Here is a 25,420-nt window from a genome sequence, read left to right on the forward strand (position 1 = left end):
AAGGACTCATCTGTGATATCAGACCTAAACTCTAAGAGAAAAGGATTTGGGGCCTTACGTCTGAAAGTCAGATGACCCCTGCTTACCACCCAACTCAACCCATCATTTCCCCTCCCCCTACAGCATGCAGCCATCCATTTCTTCAATGGAGGTGACAACCTCATTTCTGTATTTCCAGTCACCTCTCACCCAAAATGAACATGTAGGCTGGCTGTTCTCAAGAGACCACTCCACATAGTTTTGAAGAGCTCTGCAGCTCTGCTCACTTTTTCTCCATCGCAGCAGATCCAAAAGTGAAAAAAAAAGGAGGGGATTGGGGTGTTACCATCCCTGCCACCCCCACCAGCACAACAGAGCTGTTCAGAGGTTTAGTCTTCAAAGCCTCTTAATTATCATGCAAACTCTATGTTTCTTTTAAAAAAACATACACACAGTATCCATGAGAATTCTTAGCAAAAAAGATGAAGAATAGGCTAATTCTTAGGCACGTGTTAGGTGGTGCATGTTCTTTGCTCACAGGAATATCTAGTAGGATGCACAGAAAGTCTTAGTGAAATATTTCTGTTTACAAATTGAGGAAAGATGGGATAAACCCGTGTCAAGACAACATTTTTTGAAATTAGAATTTTACTTTTTTTTTCTGTCAAAAGCTACCAATTCCAGAATGAGAGAAACCTCAGTATCTTAGAGACTATTTACACATTACGTATGTGGGACCCGCTCCCTGGGTATCCCTGAGGGGGCACCAAAGAGCCATTATTATTATTTATTTATTTATTTATTTATTTTAGAGCACAGGAGTATAAGAAATTCCTGGTGCCTGTTTCTGGGCTATTTAAATCCCAGTAGACATGTTCTTTTGTACAGACCTCCTGGGATCAACCCAGCTCATAGGGAGCTGGGGATCTGTATTACATTATCACTTACTGGTTTTGGTCAAATCTAAGGACAAACATATGAAGAAGCAGAGCACGTAGCACTGGTTCAGGAGGTTCAAGCAACATTATCAGATTCTTGTTGAGAAACAAATGGTTGTTACTCTGCCACCGCGTACTGCAGGCAATTCCTAGGCACCTAGAAAGGTCCACGCTAGCAACAGAGAACATAATATCAGCTGCTGGACTGGGACTCCTGGGCTCACTACGTTGTGTCTACAGATTCTCAGGTTGCCGTTTAAACTTCCTGAGTTTCTCTGAGAAGCAAACCAATGTTATGGGTAATGAGGCAGAATTTACTGGTACAGTTAGTGCCCCCTTATCCACAGTTTTGCTCTCCATGGTGTCAGTGACCCACAGTCAACCACAGTCTGAAAATATTAAATAGAAAATTCCAGAAATGAACTCCTAAACGTAAAATTGCACGTGGTTCTGAGGAGCATGATGAAATCTCGTGCCGTCCGCTCCATCTCACCCTTCAATCATCCCTTTGTCCTGACCATCCAGGCTGTATATATCACACACACTTTAGTCACTCGGTAGCTGTCTGGGTTATCAGACAATTGCAGTATTATAGCGCTTGTGTTCAAGTAACGCCTGTTTTACTTAATAATGTAAACATGTGAGAGTAGTAATGCTGGTATATTTTTATAATTGTTCTGTGCTATTATTAACTATTGTTAATGTCATTAACACTAAATTTATACATTAAACTTTATCATAAGTATATACGTATAGAAAAAAAACACAGCGTATATAGGGTTCAATACTATGCAGTTTGAGGCATCCAATGAGAGTCTTAGAATGTACCCCCTACAGATAAGGGGGGACTGCTATACAGGCAAGTGTCCATAAACCACACCCCCCAGCACGCAGATAACAGAGCATATGCTTACTGGGACATATGCTCTTGAAAGAGACAGCACAATGACAATAACCCATAATCCAGACTAATCCATGGGTCATATTTTTATAAGACATCACTATTCCATAGTACTGCTTCTAATTGGGATAACGATTATCCACTCACTCACATGACTTACCTTCTCAAAGTCTCGAAGAGCCTGGGTCTGTACCTGAGGGGGTTTCTCAAATGCTCTCAAGGAATGCGTCTGCACAAAGGGGACCTTTTCCCCACTTCTCCAAATCTGTGACTGCACTGGAGGGCCTCGATCTTCACTGCCACGAAGGAAAGCTGTTGGTAAAACAGAACAACAACAACAAAAGATTTATCTAATAATGGCACTGGGATCATTGTGACTCGCACATTCCCGCAGAATTCAGTTTCCACAAAATACAAACTCAATCTAGGCCACATAGAAGCAGTTCACATAAAGTAGCCTGTGGCAAATCATATTAATAGCCATCCCCAGTGAATCAAACTAGTTTGCGTCCATACAGCTTTGCAGTGTGATACTCCTGCCATCAAGAAGTGAAGCCTGTTTCCCCAACTCTTGAATCTGAGTCCGCAAACTGGCTAGCCTTGACTGGCAGAATATAATAAAAAGTGCCCCTGTCTGACTTCCAGAGACTAACTTTGAGAGGCCTTGCATTTCTGTTCTTGTCTTATTAGCATCCTAAGACAATCATGCTTGGAAGAAGTTGGTCTACCCCATTGGAAAATGAAAAGCTGTTCAGGGAAGAGAAGTTGCCCAGCCGACAGTCACCTGACAGACATGTGAGCAAGGCTGTATGAGACCTTCAGCCCCAGTCAAGCCATCAGAAGATCGCAACCAGTTGAGTGATCCCAAGTGAGACCAGCAGCAAAAATGCCCAGTTTCCCAAAACAGAATGTGAGAAATAATACATCATTGTAGTTTTAAGCCAGGTGTGGGCAAACTTTTTCTTAAAGGACCAGACAGTGTTTTAGGCTTGTGGGTCACAGCATGTCTGTCACAGGTACTGAACTCCACCCTGCAGCACAGAGCAGACACAGACGATCTGTCAATGAATGAGTGTGACTGTGTGGCTATAAATCTTCAGTTACAGAAATCGGCTGTTGGTCCATGGGCTGTAGTTTGCTGATTCTGGTTTTAAGTCACTAAGTTTTGGGATGGTTTGTCACATAACAATAGGTAACCAAAAGAGTCTAAAGGAAAAAACCAAGCTACTAGCAAAGTATTTCTACAAGTATCTCTACAGAGACTTTTTCAGGTTACTATTTAGTAATGGTAACAGTTGTAATAACCGACATATTTAAAGCACATTACATGTTACAGAATAGTTTCACATGAATTATTTCATTTATGAAATTGCTGCAACCAGTGAAATAGACATAAGTGATTATTAAAGCCATTTTGCTGATGAATAAGTAAAGGTTCAGAAAGTTTGCTTGTCCAAGATCACATTGCTAAAAAGTGGCAGAAGCAATCCCATATTTTCTCCACCTATCTTCCTTAGCAGTAGCTACTACTATGCTATTTTAACAACTAAAGGGATTGCAATAGGTCTGAGAGTGGGGAAAACAGGCAAAGAGGCAGAGACTCAATCATTCAATTAACCAATGGAAGCATTGCTTTGGGAGAACCTAGTGAAGTCTAAACTGCAAAAAACCCTATGCTTTTGAGAAGTAACATTGTAAAAGAATGAGAAATCAGAGCCTCTGTCAAACAAAGGACATAGAGGACCTCGTGTTGGGGCAGGGTTGGAGTCGTTGCCTACCTGAGTTACAGACCCACGTGGACAACATAGAAAGCTGCACACTTTTTGGCTGACAGAAGGAAATAATGAACATTTATTGTGGAACTATTTTTTAAATGAGAAAGAATGACAGTCATGGCAAAGCATTAAGCTCTATAGACAATGTCAGGGCAAGTAAGAGCAAAACAAGCACCAGGTAATTTCCTTGCTGTTATCTAGACACTTGAACAAAGGAGATCCAAGGCAGCAAGAGGCAAAATGCCAACGCATGCTTTTCTTCCTTTCTCTCTTTCTTTCTTTCTCTTTTCTTTCTTTCTTTTTCTTTCTTTCTCTTTCTCTTTTTCTTCCTTTCTCTCTTTTTCTTTCTTTTTTCTTTCTCTTTCTCCCCTCCTCTCCTTCCATCCATCCTTCCTTCCGTCCTTCCTTCCTTCTGCCCATCCTTCCTTCCTTCCCCCATCCCTCCTTCCGTGCCTTCTTTCCTTTGTTCTGCCAACTTGCCAGAAAAAGCACAAGAAAAAGCACCCAGATGCTTAGTCAACTTCTTAGAATTCTTTTTTTTTTTTTAATGTTCGGAAAAGATGGAAATTCATTTCTGCTAAAGAGAAAGAAAAAATTTGAAGACAGGGTGAAAGTGAACAGACCCATTATAAGAAAGAAACAAAAATTTATATTCTCTCTGCAAGGAAACGAGAGAGAGAGAGAGAGAGAGAGAGAGAGGAAAAAAATTTCCAGGATTCTAATGTACCAAAGGGATCTCCATTTTTTTTTGTTTGTTTGTTTTCTTCTGAAAATTGCCCCAAAAGAACAAAGAGAACATCTTGGCTAATTCATTGGTGATGTTGTAAGGAAACAGAGAGAAATGAAGGAAATGAAGAATTACTGCTGCAGATAATATACAGCCTTGAGGAAAGAAAGGCTTTTAAGATTACAGATACAAAGGCTATTTCTGTATTCTGGAATAAAAGAAAGTCTGATGCAGGGAAAAGGGAAGTTAGAAAAACTGGAAAACGAAAAAAAGAAGAAAGAAAAAAGGGATTGGAAAGACACTGGTGAATAGAAAGATGAAAAAGGTGAAGAAGAAAATGATGAGAGTCAATAGGGTGGTTTTAAAAGAGGCTTTTTGTTTGTTTGTTCTTGTTTGTTTTTTGCCTAAAAGCATTTAACTTCCCATTGCACCACTGATTTCAAAGAAAAAAAAAACTGAAATGTAAGATTGTATGATTTGTTTTTAAACTGAACACTGTATAATGTCTTTTTATTTTTTGCAAAATAAACGTAGTATCCAATGTGCCGTCAGATAACCCTCTCCTTAACGGTGGTTTCAGTAGCCACTAACCTTGCCTGGTACTGTTTGGGGGTTTAAACTGGAACAGAAATTTAAAGCAGGTTTTATTGGTGCATACCACAATTGATTACATATATATGGAGATACCATTTTTTCCCTCTTCAATTGTTTTTCATGCAGCTTACCCAACATAATTTTCTGTAGTTGTACACTACTTTATGATAGCAAATAATAGTAATAAAATAATTATGATGATGTTGCACCTGTTTTGGTGATATTCTGAATATTTCTAAGTAAATGCGAAATTTTAAATTAAAAGTAATTAGAGGCTGGGTGCAGTGGTTCACACTTGTAATCCCAGTACGTTGGGAGGCCAAGGTGGGCGGATCACTTGAGGTCAGGAGTTCAAGACCAGCCTGGCCAACATGGCAAAACCCCATCTCTACCAATAACACAAAAATTAGCCAGGTGTGGTGGCAGGCACATGTAACCCCAGCTATTCAGGAGGCTGAGGCAGGAGAATTGCTTGAACTTGAAAGATGGAGGTTGCAGTGAGTCGAGATGGCACCACTGCACTCCAGCCTGGGCAACAGAGCAGGAGTCTGTCTCAAAAAATATAAATAAATAAATAAAGATTAGAAAAAATTATTTCTTCCACAATAGGTGAAATTAAATATGCTACTGAGGGGAAGATAATTAGATAAAACAGAATAATAATACATTACAGTTAGATTGGTGGGTATGAGAGTAGTGCCTTTGAAGCTTGGATTTGAATCTTGACCACTTGCTAATTGTGGGAATTTAGGCAAATCTCTTAATTTTGCTGATTTATTATCTCTGCAAAAACAGAGATAATAATATCTGCTTTACCGACCTGTTACATGGATTAAATAAAATAACACATAAAAGCACCTCGCCACATGTCTTATATGTAGTAAGCATTTTACACATTCCCCTCACATTTTCGCTTCAGTCCTTCAATTTTTGCCTCAAAATGCAGAAGATTGACATTTAAAATGTTGAGCATCGTAACCCTTGGAATTAGCGGATTTAACACACAATTTCAAATACTAATTTTAAGTGATTCTGAAATCCTTAACTTACTCAAATTAAAAACTTTTTTCCAAATTGTGCACATAAACAATCTTTGCTTCAAGGCTGCTATGAAAAAAGCAAATAACTTAGCAAGGAAGTAAAACCCTCTTTGTGAAAAATAGACCCCAAAATAATGTTATCTTCCCTTTGGTTTTGCAACTCACGTAGATCTCTGGCTAATGTAAATGCAGTAATAATTGTGCTGTTATTATGGATACATTAATAGTAAAAATGAGTAAGATACTGAGTGTTTATTCCCTGACAGCGTCTGTGCTAAGACTTTTTCTCAATCTCACCTATGAGATTAACATTATTATTATACTCATTTTATTTACTTATTATTTTATTTCTTTTTAAGTTTTTTGAGACTGAATCTCACTCTTTCACCCAGGCTGGAGTGCAGTGGCAAGATCTCGGCTCACTGCAACCTCTGCCTCCTGGGTTTAAGTGATTCTCCTGCCTCAGCCTCCCGTGTAGCTGAGATTATAGGTGGGGGCCACCATGCCCAGCTAATTTTTCTATTTTTGGTAGAGATGGGGTTTCACCATGTCGGCCAGGCTCGTCTCAAACTCCTGACCTCAGGTGATCCTCCCACCTCAGCCCCCCAAAATGCTAGGATTACAGACATGAGCCACTGAGCCTAGCCTATTATACCTATTTTAATGGTGTATTAAGGTAGGTATTTCATTTTAGTAACATAATTTATTTTAATCATTGTATAAGTGAGCTTAGCCTTGCAATTACAGAATCATTAAAAGTATGAAGAGTTCACATAAGCATCTGTTATGATTTGCTGTACTGTGCTGCCTCTCAGTACATAGAATTACATCTAGCTTATAATTCTCAGTGTGAAATTGCTACAGTAGTATGTGTAAATTTGGAAATTCACAAAAGTTTGACGATATTGCCATGATGAACTTAAAGAGGCCATAATTCAAGAGAATTATGATCATCAGAAAACCAAGAATTGGCCAGGTGCCAATTTCTCCCACACATTTTGGAAAGCTGAAGTGGGTGGATCTCTTGAAGTCAGACATTCAAAACCAGCCTGGGCAACAGAGCAAGACCCCCATTTCTGAAAAAGCATTAAACATTAGGCATATGTCTCTAGTCCCAGCTACTCAGGAGGCTTAGGTGAAAAAATAGCTTGAGCCCAGGAGTTTGAAGTTGTAGTGAGTTATGATCACACCATTGCACTGCATCCATAGCGAGAGAGTGAGACCCTGTCTCAAAAGAAAAACAAATGAATAAAGAAAAGAAACAAAGAATTTGACAGGGCAAGACCTACAGCATCCTTACCTGCTGTGTGACTTGTTCTGGGTACCATCTCCCCATCATCTTCTGCAAAATAATCTCTGTGGAAAGAAACACATCATTAATTAATGAGTACCCCACAAGGCCCCCAATCCCAGGGATCGAGGAGGAGACACCTACCTATTTGCCATTTCTATTTATCTCTGCAAGTATTTACTAAGCTTCTATTATGTATCAGGGACAGTGTCAAGTGCTGGGGATACAAAGGCAAACGCCACAGAAGAGTTCCTATTTTCAATAACTACATGAGAGCCAGCCATTAAAATAATTTCACAAGCATTGACTACTATTGCAGTAAATGGTATGAAGGAAACTGCAGAGGGAACTTAACTAGCATAGAAACCCAGAGAAACTCAGGGAAAGGAACATTTAAACATAGATGGAGAGGATGTCAACCAGGTGTAGAATGGGAGTGGATGAGTATTCCATCACAAGAGAACAGCAAAGGCCCTGAGTCAGAGCGGACTCTGGTCTGTTGGAGGAAGAAAGAAAGCCCATGTTGTAACCAGGCCACTCAGGGCCTTGTGGTATGGGGTAAGGCCACCGAGTTTAATGTGAAGAGCTGTGGGGAATCAATGAAAGATTTTAAATAAGAAAAGAATGATAATGATCACATTTAAATTTTAGATCGGTCATTCCAGCTAGCTGCATTCTGGCTCTACACAGTGAGACTGTGGAGGAACAAAAATGGATGGTGAGAGTCTATATCCCAAATAGGAAGTTGTGATCGATTAACAAGGGAAATTTTAAGAATTCAAGATCTGTTTAGAAAGTAGAGTTGACAGAGAAACCTTGAAGAACAGATCAAGTTTATGAGTGGAAATGTTAATAACACCATGATCCAGTAGCAAGAGGTGTATCTGTTCAGCATAGCAAATACCACCATCCCTAGCAGAGCGGGGACAATAAATATCTTAAAATATAGTCAACAGATACTTGTCAAGCAAAGGCTGGGTTTTTAGGCCCTGTTTTAAGTTCCGCAAATGTAGCAGTGAGCAAAACAGACAAAAATCCCTGCACTCACGGAACTTTTACACTACAGGGAGACAAATAAATATATTGTGTAGTAGCAGTTGGGAATAAATGCTATAAAATAAGTAAAAGGGGGAACATGGATAGAGAGAGCTGGGGGTAGGAGGAGGTAGAGGGGATTGCAATTTTCAGTAGACAAGGTCGCTCTAAGAAGCCATAAGAATAGGCACGGGAGTCTTTAGGGAAAGAGTCTTCTAAGCAGAGAACATAAAATGCCGAGGCCCATAAGAGGGAGCATACTACTTAGTGACTGGGTGCAGCAAGAACGTGGTGAGTAGCAGGACGTCAGGTCAGGGAACTAATAGGAGGACTGGCGGGGTGCAGACTGTTGGAAGCCTTTCAGGACATCAAGAGGCATTTAGCCACCAGGGTCTTGTGAATAAAAAAGAAAGACAGACTCAGCGACTAGTGTTTTAAAGGGGGGCTGGCTACCGTCTTGGCAACTGACTGGGTGATAGAGAAGTCAGAAACAGATGATTGCAATAACCCTACAGAAAGGTGCTTTCAATAGGTAGCTTATTCTTTAAACTCTTGGGTGCTCCCAAGAATTCTGTAAACAGAGATTTAGAGGACTTCTCCTGTTAAAAGCCAGAAGATACTCACAGGGAGGCAGAGAAGGATCTAGCCTTTGCTTGGAAATTGGTGTTTTTTCTTCCCTGCCTCAGGGCTGGATCTTGGCAGAAATCTTTACTTTGTGAATTCCCAGATGGACATGAACATACCAGACAGGGCACATTGGGCTACACATACCACCTGACAATTATTTGGTATCCAAAAGTAGATCACCAGCTTGTGATTCTTCCAGGCCCCCTGCCTCTTTCCCTTCTCCTTCTCCTTAAAAGCTTCCCTGACAGTATACAATGCCAAAGAAGAACGAACTACCTATGGACTCCCCTCTGTTGAGGTAAACAAAGAGAAGGATGTCAAAACTATCAACCAGAAAAATGTCTTAAAATTTTCGTGGGGAAAAATTTATACTTAGCGGGGGCTATTCACTGAGCATTTTTGCCTAGTCCACAGACGAAGGTGGCTGCATCTGCTGTCAGGAGCAAGGTCAACCCTCAGGCCAAATTCAGCCCATCCGACATGTTTTATTTAGTCCACAGAAGGTTGACCCATTTCTAACTGCTCTTGGGAAATGAGTGGGTCTACCAACACTGGGCCTGCCTTCCCACACAGGGGGATAACTTGTCCCTTTACACAGGACAGGGATGTGTTTTCCAGTTTGCCACAGCCCCTGCCACTCCTTGTCCTTGTCCTCCCTCATTCACTTAATTACAATACTTGGCTGGCGTGTTGCAGGCTTCTGATGCTGTTACCCCAGTACAGATCAAGTGCAGATGGAATTTCATTTCTGCTTTATTAAGACACAGTCTTGAGGAACCCATTGGCTTCGACACACAATTAATTTGTGGTGACAAGCTACTAACTGCCTTATATGTCACTTTCACCTCTCTGGGCATTAGTTTTCTCTAATATTTATAAAAGAAGGGCATGCATTTCTAAGGCCCCTGCAGTAATTATGAAATTCTACTCTAATAGATGCTTAAACATAAAACCCATTTTAATGCTGTCCAAGGATCCAGGGTACCTTCCAGACATGATCTCACTCAATCTTCTCTGCTCTGCAGATTGCACATTATAGGTCAAGAGCAAGCTACAACATGGCAATACATATCAGTCCTACCAGACATCTCACCCTTCCCGTTTTGCCCACATCCACTCTGAGCACTCTGCCTGCCCTATATGAATCAATAACTGGAAGGATAGAGAGGTCACTTTAGATAGGTACGGAGTTAATAGGCATTCCCGCAGTCTCTCAGGAGATTTTTCAGAAATCACTTTAGCTCTATTAACAGCTCGAGTTCCCTCTCTGATTGCCAGAGAGAGGGGCTCACTCAGCTGCTCCACAGGTTGGAAAGGAAACCGATGCTCCCCAAGGGAAGGGGCTCAGAGTGGAGAAACACAGAGTATAAGCCTGGGGGGTTGCAATTTGTGACATTTGATAAACCAAAGTGCAAGGAGAATTGGGGTATGGTAGACACCAAGGATGGACACACACACACACACACACACACACACACACACACACAAAGTGGTAATATATGTTGGTACATTCTTCCATATTACCCAAGTTCAGAAAAAATATTTATATCCTTGTCCTAGTTTCTCAAATTCACGTGTCTCTAGTTTTTTTAAATATCAATCCATGAATGACTCATGCTCAGCTAATATGTGGTTCCCCAGGCCACTTTTAGCTCTCCTACATTTCCACGTATAATCTTTCTCCCACGATGCTTTTACCTAAAATTTTGCTTTTTCTGTATAAACGAACTATACTTTTCCTCAATGTCTTACCTTGTCTTTCTCCCCACCTCATCAATCTGCTAGTGCCAATACCAATTCCACTAAAATCACATATATTAATATTCTCACCAAGACATTATTTTGCTTTTGGAAGTATGAAGCATTTTCCAAGTATAACCTACTCACAAGCTGTTTCATCTGCTTGATTTCTTCATGGTATATCACTCATATTTTCTTGATTTGCTGCAAGTAGCTATTAAGATGTTAAAGTCAAATAATACATCAACATTCAATATCCCATATTACTTGCTTTTTCTATGGTTTTCTAGTGTGATTAAGTTGAGAATGATCAGGAAATAATTGCTTCTCTGAAGGCCGTCTACAACTCCCTGATATTCTGACACTCTCAAACTGTGCTGTGATGATTTCTTCCAGTAATTTTCTAAGACTGGTAGTTTCATGTACGGCCAGGGTTATCTAAAACACTCAGTTTTGCTTTACTTAAAACTAGCCACTGATAGAGCTTCCTTCAAGATGCAAGCATTGCATTGGTCCTACTAGTCTAGTTTCTCATAACATTGTGGGGATGGGTAGACACTTGGGTTTCTTATTCCTTTGCAGTCTGCAGAGAGATATTTTCTATAAGGCAGGTATAGACCTTCCTCCACGAACTGTTATCTCTGGTATTATTTTCTTACACTTTAGCCTGTCTAATTTGTGGACTAAGAGGAGCAACAGATCATGTGACTGAATCATCTCATTCAAAACCAATGACAAGATGGTAATCATCATGACAAGCAGGTTCTATGAGTCTTTGAACAGTGTGAAATATTTGTATTCCAGGACCAAAATCACCACTAAAACTGTCCCTAAGGTACTAATGCCTGCCTGGTCTCCATTACTTTCATCTCTCCAGTCTGATCTACCAAAATAATTAATTTAAGGTTATTTCTTCCCATATCAGTGTCTAAACTCCCAAAGGAATGGTGATTTTCCGGCCCTCTCTTCGGGCTATTCACATACACTCAATTTCTTCTGCGACCCACACAGTCTGGCCCTTCTACTTCATCACTAACCACCACCCTAGCTTAACATGTCTAAGCCTGGAGACCAGGGCCTTCTCTCAGACGCATTTTCTATCTTTCAAATTTCATTTTATATGGTTTTCTTATTATGAACAAAAACTCAGAAGGAGAAAAAACAATCTGCTATAGTAATACCTAGAGCGAAAACCTGGGCCTTTATTGCTATTTTTAGGGTTTATAATTCCATCATATAAACATTTATTGAGCAGTTGCTTATATGCCAGGTGCTAGACATCCAAAGGTAAAAAACTGTATACACCCTGTGCTCAAAGTCCTCAGAATCTATTGAGGGAAGCAGGCACATGGTTCAAAGAGATATTTATTAGAAAAATTAGATTTGACAGAGATTTCAGAACATAAATGAGATAGCAATTAATTTTGTCCTGATGGGGAGTGGGCTGGGGCAGGGTGGCCAGGAGAGGGGTTCTAGGAAATTTACAGAAAACAGAGAACACTGAATCTAGGTCCTGAAGGATGGGTATAAATACACAAGGAAACACAACAAAGACCCAATGATAGGAAAATGAACAGTGTGCCCAGGGGGCTTTCATTTTGTTTTCCCCTTCCCAACCGCTCCCCGCATCTTCCCACCCCCAGCCTGAGGAGCCCTAAACTGTTTCCCAGGACATCTTCCAACTTCCTTTTTACCTTTCCCCTGCTCAAGCCTTCCTCCCCAAGCGCTCACCTCAGGTGGGAGTCTGAAGGGAAGCCCAGGGGGAAACTGCTTCTTCATTTGCACCTCCCTCCTCAAATGCTATAGCTTAGAAGCCCCAGAATGATTTAAAATAACGTCAGCAAGAAGGGACTAAGATTTGCACTACTGTGAAAATACCCACAGAAACAAACTAGAAAAGAACCCGGAGAAGTGAAAACCTTCCACTGCCGGAGGTTTAGGGCAGTGGAAAATGTAGGAAGTATCCTCCCCTTTTATTTTCTCTTTACTGTTTTTGCCAAAAGGCTAATTCTTATGTTTAAAATGTTTGAAGAAAGTATTTTTACTGAATTTACATTGTTCTTCCTAGTTAATGGCCTTGCTAAAAGATGAAGTATAGAAGGATGGGGCGTGGTGTGGCCTCTCAGACAGTGGGGGCGTCTGGCATGGCAGCAAGGCTGCTGAAGTTCGCTCTTCCTTGGGGTCCTCACAGGAGTAGGCACTGAACCAAACACAGATTCTGTTCGAATTCCCATATCCTTGGAGCTCATTTAACATGAGTTGCTGGTTTCTGTTTCAAATGAAAGAAATCTTTCTAATGTTCCAAGATTCATTTTTCCCATTTTTAATTTACAGCCATATGCAACTGTGGCAATTACAAAAGGGTCAGAATGAGAAGAACTGTGGCCTATTTTTAATATGTGAAGCTCTGGCCCTGACGATTTATAAATGGTAAGATTTCAGAAATAATGTCAACTTAAAAACAAAGACATCCACAGGGAACGATTTCTGGACTGCTGGTGCATCACTTTACAGCTCCGCAGGTTTTATTGCACCAGAATTTTCTTCAATACTAACCTTGTATTAAATGAACATATTTATATCACAGACAACCATCACCACCCCTCACCAATGCTGCCTCTGCAGTTTACGGAACGCCTGATACTTTCCAGGCATCAGTTCATTCATTCCTCGTAGAATCCTTTGAAGTAGGCACTGTTATCCCTGTTTTACAGAGAGGAAACAAGAAGCCTAGAAGGATGAAGTAATTTGCCCAAGATCACACAGTTGTCAGAGCCTGAACGTGAAAACTGTATCTGAGAGCAAGCTTTTGCTCTTCCCAATATGCCCTATTTCCCACACATTTACCGGGAACCTCCTCTGTACCTGCCTTGACTCCAGGGAAATGGCCCCTAAGAAGCTGGGGTGAAAGGAAGAGTGGGCTGTTTGCTGTGCTAATGAGATGGGATTTTTGTTTCAAACCCTGACACAAATTTGTTTCTTGGACTATCATCTTATCCCTGATGGGCACAGCTTACACTTGAGTATTTGAGTACGGGTGTAACAGATGCCATGTGACAAAGGAATTAAAATCCCGAAAGGGAAGTGGCTAGTATGACTTCTAATACAGGTCCTATCCTGAAAAGTGAGTCATCCATCATTTTATACTTCTCTATCCCTAACCCACTTTTTTCAGAATATTTACACCTTTCTCCAGCCCCTCCTGTGGTGACACCTGGCATTGTCCCTATCCAACAGAATAAACTGAAAGGCAGGAAAGGTGGTGGAAACAGACACATTGAAGTGGAAAAGGCATTCGTGAACAAGCTCTGAGGTGTCTCAGATGTTTGTTTGTTTTTTTCTTTTTCTAAGGCGAGACACCGGATATATTTTCTATGTTTCAAATGTTGCCAAATACCCTCCCCCCAATGTGGCACCAGAATTGCAAAAACACATATTCAAATGCAAATAGGGTGAAAGTCCCAGATGCAGAATGTTAAGACTATTATATAATACAGTGAGATTATCATTTTTTCTCATCTAAAGACCTATCATTATAACCTCTGCAAGTGAGGATGCTTAATTGGCAAAGCCCCCAGAGCAGAGGGAGTATCACGGTGAGCCTCCTCCTGCATGCCCCCTGAGTGTGGGCTGACTTGGCACTGATACAGAGACAACCACTTTATTCCAGCACAGGCTGCAATTACAGCCTTCACTCAAAGTCTGTTCACTGACAGTGACCCTCACTCTGAGAAGCTGTTTCCTGGAGTGCTAAGTCTCCAGTAGCTACAGAGAGCTACAAAATCATCATGCATCCACAACAACTCCTGTAAGTTTTAGGATCCTTGTTTTGTTTCGTTTTGGGTCCTGCACTAAGTCTTCATCCTAAAGAAAATAAGGAAATTGACATTAATTTCTTGATGCTATCCATGAAGGCTCAGAAAATCCTCTTAATGATTAAGTAATTGTTTTTCCTCACTTTGCCTTATGAGGCCATCACATATCCAAATATCTAATAAATTTTCCTCTACCTCCCCTGAATCAGCTAAGATATCATTCACAGATATCATTCTTTCAAAAGAGACATGAAAATAACCTGCTTTGGATTCAGTCACATCACCTAGGAATGGTATATAGTCTCTCCGCCCAACTCTGAAACTTACCTTTTGCATTTTACTTTTGGTCCTGGCAATGCACCCTGCAATACTCAGTTTTCATTAACAACTTCTATCCACAAGATATTGGGGTATATTGCAGCCGGCTGAATCTTTCTAGAGCTCTAGACTGAATGTCAAGAGACAGGTCATTTCTTTCCCCTTTCCACCACTTTTATATTCAAATACGTAATCTTTCAGTTTCTTTTCTTTACAATGTCTATTTTTAACGATCTTAAAAGAATGACATGCCTCTTATAGAAATATTGGAAACAAGAAAAGTGTACAGAGAAAAATAAAAATTATTTTAAAAATGCTACCATCTGAAGGCAACATTGATAAAGATTTTTATCTATTTACTTAGTTGTTCTTCAGTTTATTTGCCAGTGTGAATTCTGCAAATAGAAATAATATTGAACATAAGTTTTGCAACTTGCTTTTATTTACACTATGGAAATCAAAGGTTGTGAGGAATATATTTTTTAGAGAAAGAAAAAGAAGGAGCAGGGGAAAGAGGCAGGTGGGAGGAGGAGGAGAATTTCTTAACAGCATTATAGATCTGCTGAAGATTAGCAAGAATGAATCTAGAATCTTTCTTCTCAGTATGGTTTTATAACATATTAAAATAACACTTACAGAATCCTACAGCGTAATAAAATTGACTAAGGGTTACCAAGCTGCAAGACTGTTAAGGCAGTTAGATTCTAAAGCAGCACTGAGAACATGATTCAAAGATCTGACCCTGACGTCTGGGTTCAGTGTGGAAGTGAATAAAGAGCAGATGGCCTGGAAGACGCAGAGAGTTGAGGAACTGGAATACATGACGAGGTAAACAACATTCAGAAAGAATGGGGAAGTGGGGTGCTTGACCTGTGGTCAAGAAGTATAATTTCAGCATTAAAGATTCTAAGGGTGGAAAATCTGGAAGAAAGATGAGCTACGAAAGATGGCTTGGCTTACAGAATACTGAAATGAATTCGAATTAAGGCACTGTCAGGTCAAGGAATAATAGTGATATATGTTCATGCCTAGTGACCCCTCTAGAATGTCAGTCCCTGGAAGGGAGAGTTTTTAGATCTTTCACGATCATCTGTCCAGCATTTAAGAAGTCTAGATCATAACAGGAATAAAATGCATTTTTTTTTCTTTTCCCTTAGTGAGAAAACAAGATACATCTTCCTTCCTTCCTCCTTTCCTTCCCTCCTTCCTTTCTTCCTTCCCTCCCTCCTTCCCTCCGTTCTTTCTTTTCTTTCTTTCTCTCTCTCTCTCTCCCTTCCTTCCTTCCTTCCTTTCTCTTCCTTCCTTCCTCTTTCCTTCCTTTCTTTCTCTCCTTCCTTCCTTTCTTTCCTTTCTTTTCTCTTCCCCTCCCCTCCCCTCCCCTCCCCTCCCCTCCCCTCCCTTCTCTTCTCTTCTCTTTTCTTTTTCTTTCATCTCACTGTGTTGCCAGGTTGGCATGCAATGGTGTGATCTCGGTTCACTGCAACCTCTGACTCCCAGATTCAAGCGATTCTCGTCTTAGCCTCCCGAGTAACTGGGACTACAGTCGCTCACCACCATGGCCAGCTAATTTTTGTATTTTTAGTAGAGATGGGTTTCACCATGTTGGCCATCTTGACCTCATGATCTGCCCACCTCAGTCTCCTAAAGTGCTGGGATTACAGGCATGAGCCACCACACCTGGCCAAGATGCATATTTCTTAAACAATGATAAATACAATCTGAATGTACAATGGCATCAAGCTTTGATAACCTGCTGTATCCATTCTACAATAAGAAGGCACCCACCAAACAGATATTCACATCAGCCTTTTGGGGAATGTTCTCTGAAAAGCTCTTAATAGATAACCTAGTTCTAGTGCTAGAAACAATGTTAGATGCTGAAGATTTACAGATGAAAACATTTCATTTTTCCGATAAACTAGAGTATGGAAAATATCAAGTTAACCAACTAGCTACATGCTACAACAGAGTTGGCAGAGCGTGTTCTGGCCACAGAAAATACCCAGACCTAGGTTCTAAAAATAATTCCAAAAGGAGATGCTTCTAAATCTAACCTCTGAAGGGTAAGCAAAGTTATCCAAGCAAAGGCAAGGCTAGATGTGTAGGTGGGAACAACTGGTATATTAAGGCCCACATATAATAATTTTAGCTCAGGGTGAATTAAGTCGCAATGACTCTGCAACCAGCTCCCTGGGTCTGCTGGCAATAATGCTGCTCCAGTGGCGCCAATAACCTGCAAATCTCCAAGCAATACCAGAAAGTAATAGAGAGAAAACCTCCAAGTAATACACGGAAAAACCTAAAACCAACTCCATCCCAAACTTTACATGTTGTCATTTGGTAGACACAAATGTAAACTTCTTCCTGCAATAAAAATCTATGTTGACTTAGTTTAAAAGCAGCATATAAAGGATATTGCCCACAATCCCCTAACCAAACACAGCATCTATGTGCTCTTTATTCTCTTTGCTTGTGATAGACAACCTAATAGGTATACAGTTTTGATATAATTTACATCTACCTTTTACTTTCTTATGTCAAAATTTTCTGTTTATTATCATTTCAGGAAATATTTCAGGACAGTAATAGCGATTAACAGCAACAGTGAAGCATTATACTCCAGAGAAGGGTAAAAATTGAAAATGTTGCTATTGGTTTATCTAGGTTATGTCACATTATGCCAGCGTGCCTCAGTTTCCCCCTTGACGACAGGAATTCAGATCTTGAAAAAGATATTTAAATTGAATGACTGAATGAAATATCCTTCTTAGGAGACTATAACCTTGAGTAATTTGCAATGTACTTTCAAGAACTGGAAATGTTGACATAATTATTCTACTTCTGAACATCTATCATTCAAAAAATAATGCTGCGGAAGAAGATGCTTTATGTACCTAGATATTTATCAAGTGTTATTTATAATTGTTAAAAATTGGAAGTCTACATGCTTCAGGAGAGGGTGATTTAAAAAATATTGTAATTCCATAGCATGTTATTCTACATTATGAATGATAATATACCACATTATGAAATGGACAATAAATTCATTCTTAAACTATATGAAATGCTAGAAATTATTCAATTTTCTTTGCCAGTCAATGCTTTTTTTTTTTTTTTTTTTTTTTTTTTTTTTTGTTTTTTTTTTTTTTTTTTTTTTTTTGCAATGGAGTCTTCCTCTGTCACCCAGGCTGGAGTGCAGTGGTGTGATCTCGGCTCACTGAAACCTCCACCTCCCAGGTTGGTTCAAGCAATTCTCCTGCCTCTGCCTCCAGAGTAGCTGGAATTACAGGTACCCACCACCATGCCCACTAATTTTTGTATTTTTAGTAGAGATGGGGTTTCAGCATATTGGTAAGGTTGGTCTCGAACTCCTGACCTCAAGTGATCCTCCCACCTCAGCCTCCCAAAGTGCTGGGATTACAGACGTGAGCCACCACGCCTGGCCAGTCAATGCTTTCTATGTGTCAGAATTACTGCTTCTTTACACCCTTTCTACCATGACCATGATAAGAAGACACTGGTTGCAAGTTACCTCTTCCCTTGCTGGCCTTGGAAAAGCCAAAGAAAGAAGGACATTTCTGTGGAATGTAACAAGCAGAAAAGGACTGAAGATAATGAGACAGATTAAGGAAAGATGAATCACAGGCTATGAAAGTGCTATGAAAATAAAACATTATTATTATACAATTTATTATAAATAGTCTGTGACTAATTTAGCACTTTAGCCATAAGGATTCAGAAAAAAGAAATTCAGATCATGCTTGTCTTGCTGGCCACAGAACTCAGAAAATGCTCTGAGACAGAGGAAAACAAGTTCTCAGTGCATTTGAGTGTTTTAAAATAGAATCACACAGAGCCACCTTGGGTCACTATGACATCTCTTTTATTCTGGACTTTCTTCTAACTTTAAATGCTATTTGAATTTTTGCCAGAGACAACTTGTGGAATGTTCTGAGCCCAGTTTGGAATTTTATTTATAAAATGGGGGTAGATTTCAATAGGAGTAGTGTCCTGGGACATCCACTGAATGGATGGATACTCCACCTAGCCTCGGAAATATGATCTCTCAGCCACAGAGAGGCGAGCCTCCCAGGATGGGGAGGGCACCGTGAGGAGAGTCAGCTTATCCTTTCTGAGACAAAAACAACCCCTTCCCAGTCTTTAGGTATTTTAAACATAGTCTTAGCATATAGCTGAAAGAAATGGGGGTTGGGACAGTCAGGTCCAAACTGATCTAGTATGTGGGAAATAAGCAAGTAGGAGTGAAAGCATTGATTCTGGCAAATTCCCCAGGCCAAAATCCAAGTACAGGCCCATTTAAAAGTAGACCAGAGTTGCAGAGGCAGAATTTCCTTTTTCCTTCTTAACTTTCAGATAATTAATTGCTAGCAGTGCTGAATCTTAAACAGGAAATTCAACTACCAAAGACATTTCAATAATAGAATTATGAAAACAAGCATTTTCCTAATATGAAGTGTTATATGCAAAGCACCAGCACCATAACAAGTAAAGATATTGGAATTAACTAGGCCTTCATACAACACATATTAGTTGTATGAATGCCAGCAAATCACTTACCCACGCTAACCTCAGTGGCCATATCCATAAAATGAGAAAAAATGCCATCTCTGGTTGTAACTATGTCTTTTGTAAGCAGGACTCTTTACTAACTCACCATGAATTCGAAGAAAAATAAATGTTCCTGATTCCTCTAGGCAAAACATTGATACAGAGAAAGACAAATTCAAATAAGCTACCAATGGAGATCTGTTAAGTAAAATATAGCTGTGATAAATGGACACCTTGTCTTGCTTGAAAACTGTACTTCGGAAAAGAAACAAAGCCAGAATTCTTAAATTTTGACACCAGATCATTACTTTTCTTGAATGTTACTTCCATTTTCCATACTTTCACAGATACAGCAGATAAATGCAATTAATGCTTGCAGTTTATTAAACCAAATTGCAGGGTAATAGAAAACAAAACAAAACAGACTAATTTGCTTCCCTTTCCTAACCTTCAGTCTTATAGATTGCACTTAAACATTTCTAGTTCACTCTTTTCTTGAGTTATGTGTGCAGGGAGGTTGTATAAGGTTCATATATGAGTCACCTGACGTTTATTCAGTGTTCCCATATGCTAGAAACAAGAACATTTCCACTGAAATGGAGAAGAAGATTAGTAATGACTTTTTCAGCATTGAATGGTGTGGTAGGCTAAAATAATGGTCTTATAAGAATGTCCACATTCCTAATCCCTAGATCCTGTGTGTATGCCACTTTCCATAGCAAAAAAGGGCTTTGCAGATGTGATTAAAGATTTTGAGATGAGGAGATTATCCTGGATTATCTCGTTGGGTCCAGTGTAATCATAAGAGTCCTAGTAATAGGGACCCTGGAGGGTCAGAATGAGCAAAGGAGATGTAATGTTAGAAGCAGAGGCCACAGCGATGCCATTGCTGGAAGGGGCTATGAACCTGGAATGTGGGCAGTCTCCAGAGGCCACAAAGGACAAGGAACAAATTCTCCTTTAGAGCCTCTAGAAGGAGAACAGTCCTGCTGACACCTTGGTTTCAACGTAGAAGACCAAATTTCAAACTTCTGACCTCCAGAACTATAAGGTTTGTATTGTTTTAAGCCACTAAGTTTGTGGTGATTTGGCCAGGCACAGTGGCTCACACCTGTAATCCCAGCACTTTGGGAGGCCGAGGCGAGTGAATCACTTGATGTCAGGAGTTCGAGACCAACCTGGCCAACATGCTGAAACCCCATCTCTACTAAAAATACAAAAATTAGCTAAGTCTGGTGGCATGAGCCTGTAATCCCAGCTACTTGGGAGGCTGAGGTGGGACAATCCCTTGAACCCGAGGGGCAGAGGTTACAGTGAGTTAAGACGGCACCACTGCACTCCAGTCTGGGAGACAAAGCAAGACTCTGTCTCAAAAAAAAAAAAAAAAGAAAAGAAAAGAAAAGAAAAGTTTGTAGTGATTTGTTACGCCAGCAATAGGAAATGAATACAAACAGTAATCCTGAAATACTGATAATCTTTAAAGCAGAAGGTGTAGGGGGTAGCTAGTCCAGATGAGTGGATGCTGAAAATTTAGAGCAGTAGAAGCTGCTTGCCTGGTTGATACTGGACCTGCCAGGTAAGAAAACCTCCCCCCATCATCAAGTTCTTCATCAGCTCCATGAGCTTATTCTTTTGACAACCTTCACCCTATTCATGGAAATACATTTGAAAGCTGGTGGCCAAATCAGCTTTTTGTAAAGCCAGGGTAGTCACAGAAAATTTGCCATTCCAGAGCCAACCATGGTCTGTCCAAACGGTTTAGCCAATGACTTTGGCAGCAGTCACGTGACAGCCCCAGTGGGTGGGGGGAACCTTCCTACTGAGCTACAGAGGTGCAGATGATGTGTAGCTAGAAGGAGAGCATATCTAACTTTGAGAACTAAAATACCAAGTCCCTTGTCTTCTGTGGGTAAATTGAGCAAGTAGCCAGCTTCAGAAACAACTCATAAACTGAGTCACCTACAAAACTCTACTAAAATAAAATAAAAGCATAGATTTTTGGAATTAAACAGTTCTAGGCTATATTGCTTTCTTAGCTGTGTGTGTCACTCTGGGCAAATTATTTAATCTTTCTAAAGCTTAATTTCCTTTTCTTAAAAATGAGTATAACAGCAATTACCTCATAGGGCTGTAAGGGTTAGGCAAATTAAGTATTCAAAGAGATTAGCACACAATGAAAACTTAATAAATGTTGTCAATTATAGTTAATTTTTATTCTTTCAATCCCCTACCCACCATGTAGAGCAGCCAATGCATATCTCTGCCTTAGCATCTGTCTGTTCAAATTATAAATAATGAGAATGAAAAGCCTTCAAAGGCATAGACCCAATCTCATTCATTGCATTCATTGTTTTATTCTTAGCATCTAGCACAGTGGCCTGTTTGGGGCTCTCAAAAAAATTTTTTTTTTTTTTGAGACGGAGTCTTGCTCTTTCTCCCAGGCTGGAGTGGAGTGGGCGATCTCAGCTCACTGCCACCTCCACATCTCAGGTTCAAGGGATTCTCCTGCCTCAGCCTCCTGAGTAGCTGGGACTACAGATGCACGCCACCACAACCAGCTAACTTTTGTATTTTAGTAGAAATGGGGTCTCAGTATTTTGGCCAGGCTGGTCTTGAACTTCTGACCTCAAGTAATCCACCTGCCTAGGCCTCCCAAAGTGCTGGAACAACAGGTGTGAGCCATTGCCTCCGCCCTCAAATTTTTAATAAGTGTTTATGAACTGATCTGATCTGTGAATTAGGAAGGATCTGAGATGGCAGCCATGATCTGTGATTATAGGATTTTTCCAACTGTGAACCATTTGATGGAGAACTAAATTCAGTGAATCAGCACCAACATTTTATTTTTAAAGAAAAAGAATAGAATAGCAAATATCAGAGTGCAAAACATGTAATGGTTACGTATTGTTACAAGAAACTTCTGTTTGCTACATATATAAGTGTACTTGGTTGCAATGTAAATATATTACTTATGGTGGGTAGAGGTAAACAAAAAATAATGTGAACATTCTGAATGTTCCACTTTGCCAGTATTTGTTCTTTTCTGTCTTTTTAATTTCAGCCATTCTGATATGTATACAGCAGCATGGTGTTGAGGTTCTAATTTGCATTTCCTTGATGACTAGTGATGTGGAGCACCTTTTCACACGTTCCCCCCTTTGGATGCCCTCTTTAGAAATCTCTATTGTAATCACTTTAAAAAAACAATCTGGCAGTATTTACTAAATCTGAACATGCATTTCCTATGCCCCAGAAATCATACTTCTACTTACTTACTCAACAGAAATGTATACATACATTCACCAAAAAACCTGTACAGAAACGTTCATAGCAACACCGTTTATAATAGCTCCAAATTGGAAACTGTTCAAAGGCCTATTAAGAATAGAATGGACATCAAAAAAAGATTACTTAGGAGAAAAAAATATAAAGAAAGAAAAGAAAAAAAAAGAATAGAATGGACAAATAAATTTGATATATTTATACATAATAGAAGCTTATTTAAAAGCAAGAATAAATGAACAACAATACCATATAACAGTATAGAACTCCAAAAGCATAAGATTGAGTGAAAGAAGCCACATACGAAAGAGTGCATGGCGTATAATTTCATTTACATAAAGTTCAATCTACAAAAAATTACTCTATGGTGTTAAAAATTATGATAATGGTTATCCTTGGAGTCATCAGGAGGGCTTGGGGATGCTGGTAAGGTTCCCTTTCTCTACCTGAATGCCCATCCCAAGAGTATATTCAGTTTGTCAAATTAATTGGACTGTAAATATATAATTTGTGATTTTTTTCCAAATCATTTCTGAATGTCTGAAATTGTTACATGTAAAGTTTTTAAAACTTAATAAATAATACCTTTTTCTTCAAGTACGAAAAACACTAACAGAGAACAAAAAGCCCTGATACACTCACTCGCATCACCATCAAGTGGTCATCTGGCCTGAGTAACTCCAGGGTCAGCAATCTCGTTACTGCCCAGGCAGCTCACTTGTTAGAAAGCATTTTCTTTACACTGAGCCATAACTTGCCTCGTTGCAAGTGGCTTGCATCAACCAGTTGTTCTGTCCTCCTAAAAGATTCTAAAGTGATCCAATCCCTCTACCACCAGCAGCTCTTCGCAAATTTGATGGAAGCTACATCCTCCCACTCCCAGTCATCCTTTCTCCAGACTCAGGAGTCCCGGGTCCTTTGGGCATCCCTCAAGGCATGGCTTTGAGTTTCTCTTGATTGTATTTATTTTATCCAATGATCAGCAGAACTAAGCACCATCAACTAGAGAGGCTCAAGAAGAGCAGAAAGGAGCCAAAAGTAGAATCATCACTTGTAAACCTAGACAGCATACTTCTGTCAACACACCCTAAGCTTCCATTTGCTTCTTCTATAATATTCACACCATACCATTGACTGCTGTTGAGCTTAACAATCAACTAAAAGCACCCAAGTCTTTTGCCTAAGCCCCAGATTCGCCTTCTGTGTTAGTACAGTCTTCACTCAGGAGTCAGAGCACTCATTTGGCCCCACCCCAGTTCTCCAAAGCTAAATCCTGCAGACGGAAGCGTATCTGTTATAGAGACACCTCTGGAATAGTCTCCCTACCCTCCTGCCCACTAAAAACCAGAAAGGAAGCCTTTGTCTCAATACATGGTGTTTTATTCTTACCCCTTCTTGAATGGGGCTTCATTTTAAAGTGTATTTGGGGGGAAGGACTGGAAGAAAACTCAGTTTCATGGGCCAGGTCCAAAATCTGACCTAAAAGCCAACTGTTGCCTGACCTCAACAAGGCCTGAGAGTGTAGGGTGCCCTGATCTCTTTCGTTCTCCATTCCTCTCCCAAGTGGGCTCCAGCTGGAGGTTATGGAGATGAGTACTGCTGGGCTCTGCTCGCTCAGTCCTTGGCCTTTGTGTGAGTAGTGACAGATGAAGCTGAGAAGGAAAACGTGGCAGGGTGAGAATAAATAAACCTGATGTCGTTCCAAAGCATCTGACATCAAACATACCTCTCAAGAAGACGCACTGGAATCCCTCTCGCCACACGAAAAGACAGAGAAACATTTCTACAGAAAGTTCCAGGCAGCCTCCCTGGGTATTTTTAACACAGGACTCGGTGGAAGGGAGATTCGTTAAGCAAGGGAAACCCCGGAAAACAGAACATGTGCAGAAGGACCCAGAGAGGTGGGCCGGGAAGCAGGCAGGGCGAGGCGACAGAAAAGGGAAGCCGACACGGGGCCTGGTGGTGAGGGGCGACCTCTCCCTGAGGGCGCTGGGGAGGGAAGGAGGAGGACCACCGCCACGTCCGGGGTGCCGCGCGAAGGAAGCAGCCCACCTACCTCGCCCACGTCTGCTCCATTTTCCAGGCTCCTTCCTCGGTCTCCGGGCGCTCCTCACCCGGGAGGGGAAGCAGCCTGGGAAAATGAGAAGCCTTGCCCGCGAGTCTCCAGCGCACACAGCAGCCGCTTTTCCCTCCCCAGCTCCTTCCCCCTGCGTCGGCGGCGAAGAGAGAGCTCCGCCGTCTGCTTTTCTGGCAGACGGATTGGACGTGGCCGAACCTGCGGCTGGCCGTGCGCGCGGCACCGGGGAGGGACCGGTCTCGGCGGCAGGCTGGAGCGGAGCGGCGCGGCGCCCTGGGCGGCTTCGGACGCTGCAGCCGGCGGCGCTGCGCGCACTCTCCGGGCTGGGACGCACTGGCTGGCACGAGCCCCGGCCCGGCGGAGCTGTCACCGCGAGCGGAGGCGGGGCTCCCGGGGCCCGCGTGCTGGGGCAGAACCGCCCAGGCCGCGCGCCGCCCGAACCGCCCTCGCGTCTGCCCGGCCGCTCTTTCGCTGGCTCGGACGAATGATGACGGCAGAGGGCAGACCGCTTAGAGGACGCCGTGCCAAGCCCGGTCCCTCGCGCATCCCAGCGAAGGGCTTGGAATAAAACCAGCCAACTACAGGGAGAATTTGGAGAGGAGGTCTTCCTGTGTGCCGGCATCGCCCCACCCACAGGTAACCCCAGAGCCAGAGATGGAGTCTAGGAAGGTTCGGGAGCAATCCCAGCTGAATGCATGTGTACACCCCAGGT

General features: G+C 41.2%; 1 protein-coding gene and 1 long non-coding RNA gene across 2 annotated transcripts; one reads left to right on the forward strand and one right to left on the reverse strand.

Annotated features, from left to right (window-relative positions):
- Positions 1-1,978: 1,978 nt before the first annotated feature.
- Positions 1,979-25,420, reverse strand: LOC108297874 (translation initiation factor IF-2-like). The gene is made up of 3 exons (XM_017520556.2): positions 24,688-25,420; positions 7,255-7,310; positions 1,979-2,130 (listed from the first exon to the last, which is right to left on the reverse strand). Exons 1-3 carry the CDS (start codon positions 25,328-25,330, stop codon positions 2,035-2,037), a joined length of 795 nt encoding a protein of 264 aa, XP_017376045.1. The 5' UTR covers positions 25,331-25,420; the 3' UTR covers positions 1,979-2,034.
- On the forward strand, positions 2,509-4,583 carry LOC108297876. The gene is made up of 2 exons (XR_001822369.2): positions 2,509-2,613; positions 4,077-4,583. It is a non-coding gene; the product is annotated as an uncharacterized LOC108297876 (long non-coding RNA).

The sequence above is a fragment of the Cebus imitator genome, unplaced genomic scaffold (genome assembly GCF_001604975.1).
Source record: "Cebus imitator isolate Cc_AM_T3 unplaced genomic scaffold, Cebus_imitator-1.0 Scaffold852, whole genome shotgun sequence".
Lineage (NCBI taxonomy): Eukaryota > Metazoa > Chordata > Mammalia > Primates > Cebidae > Cebus > Cebus imitator.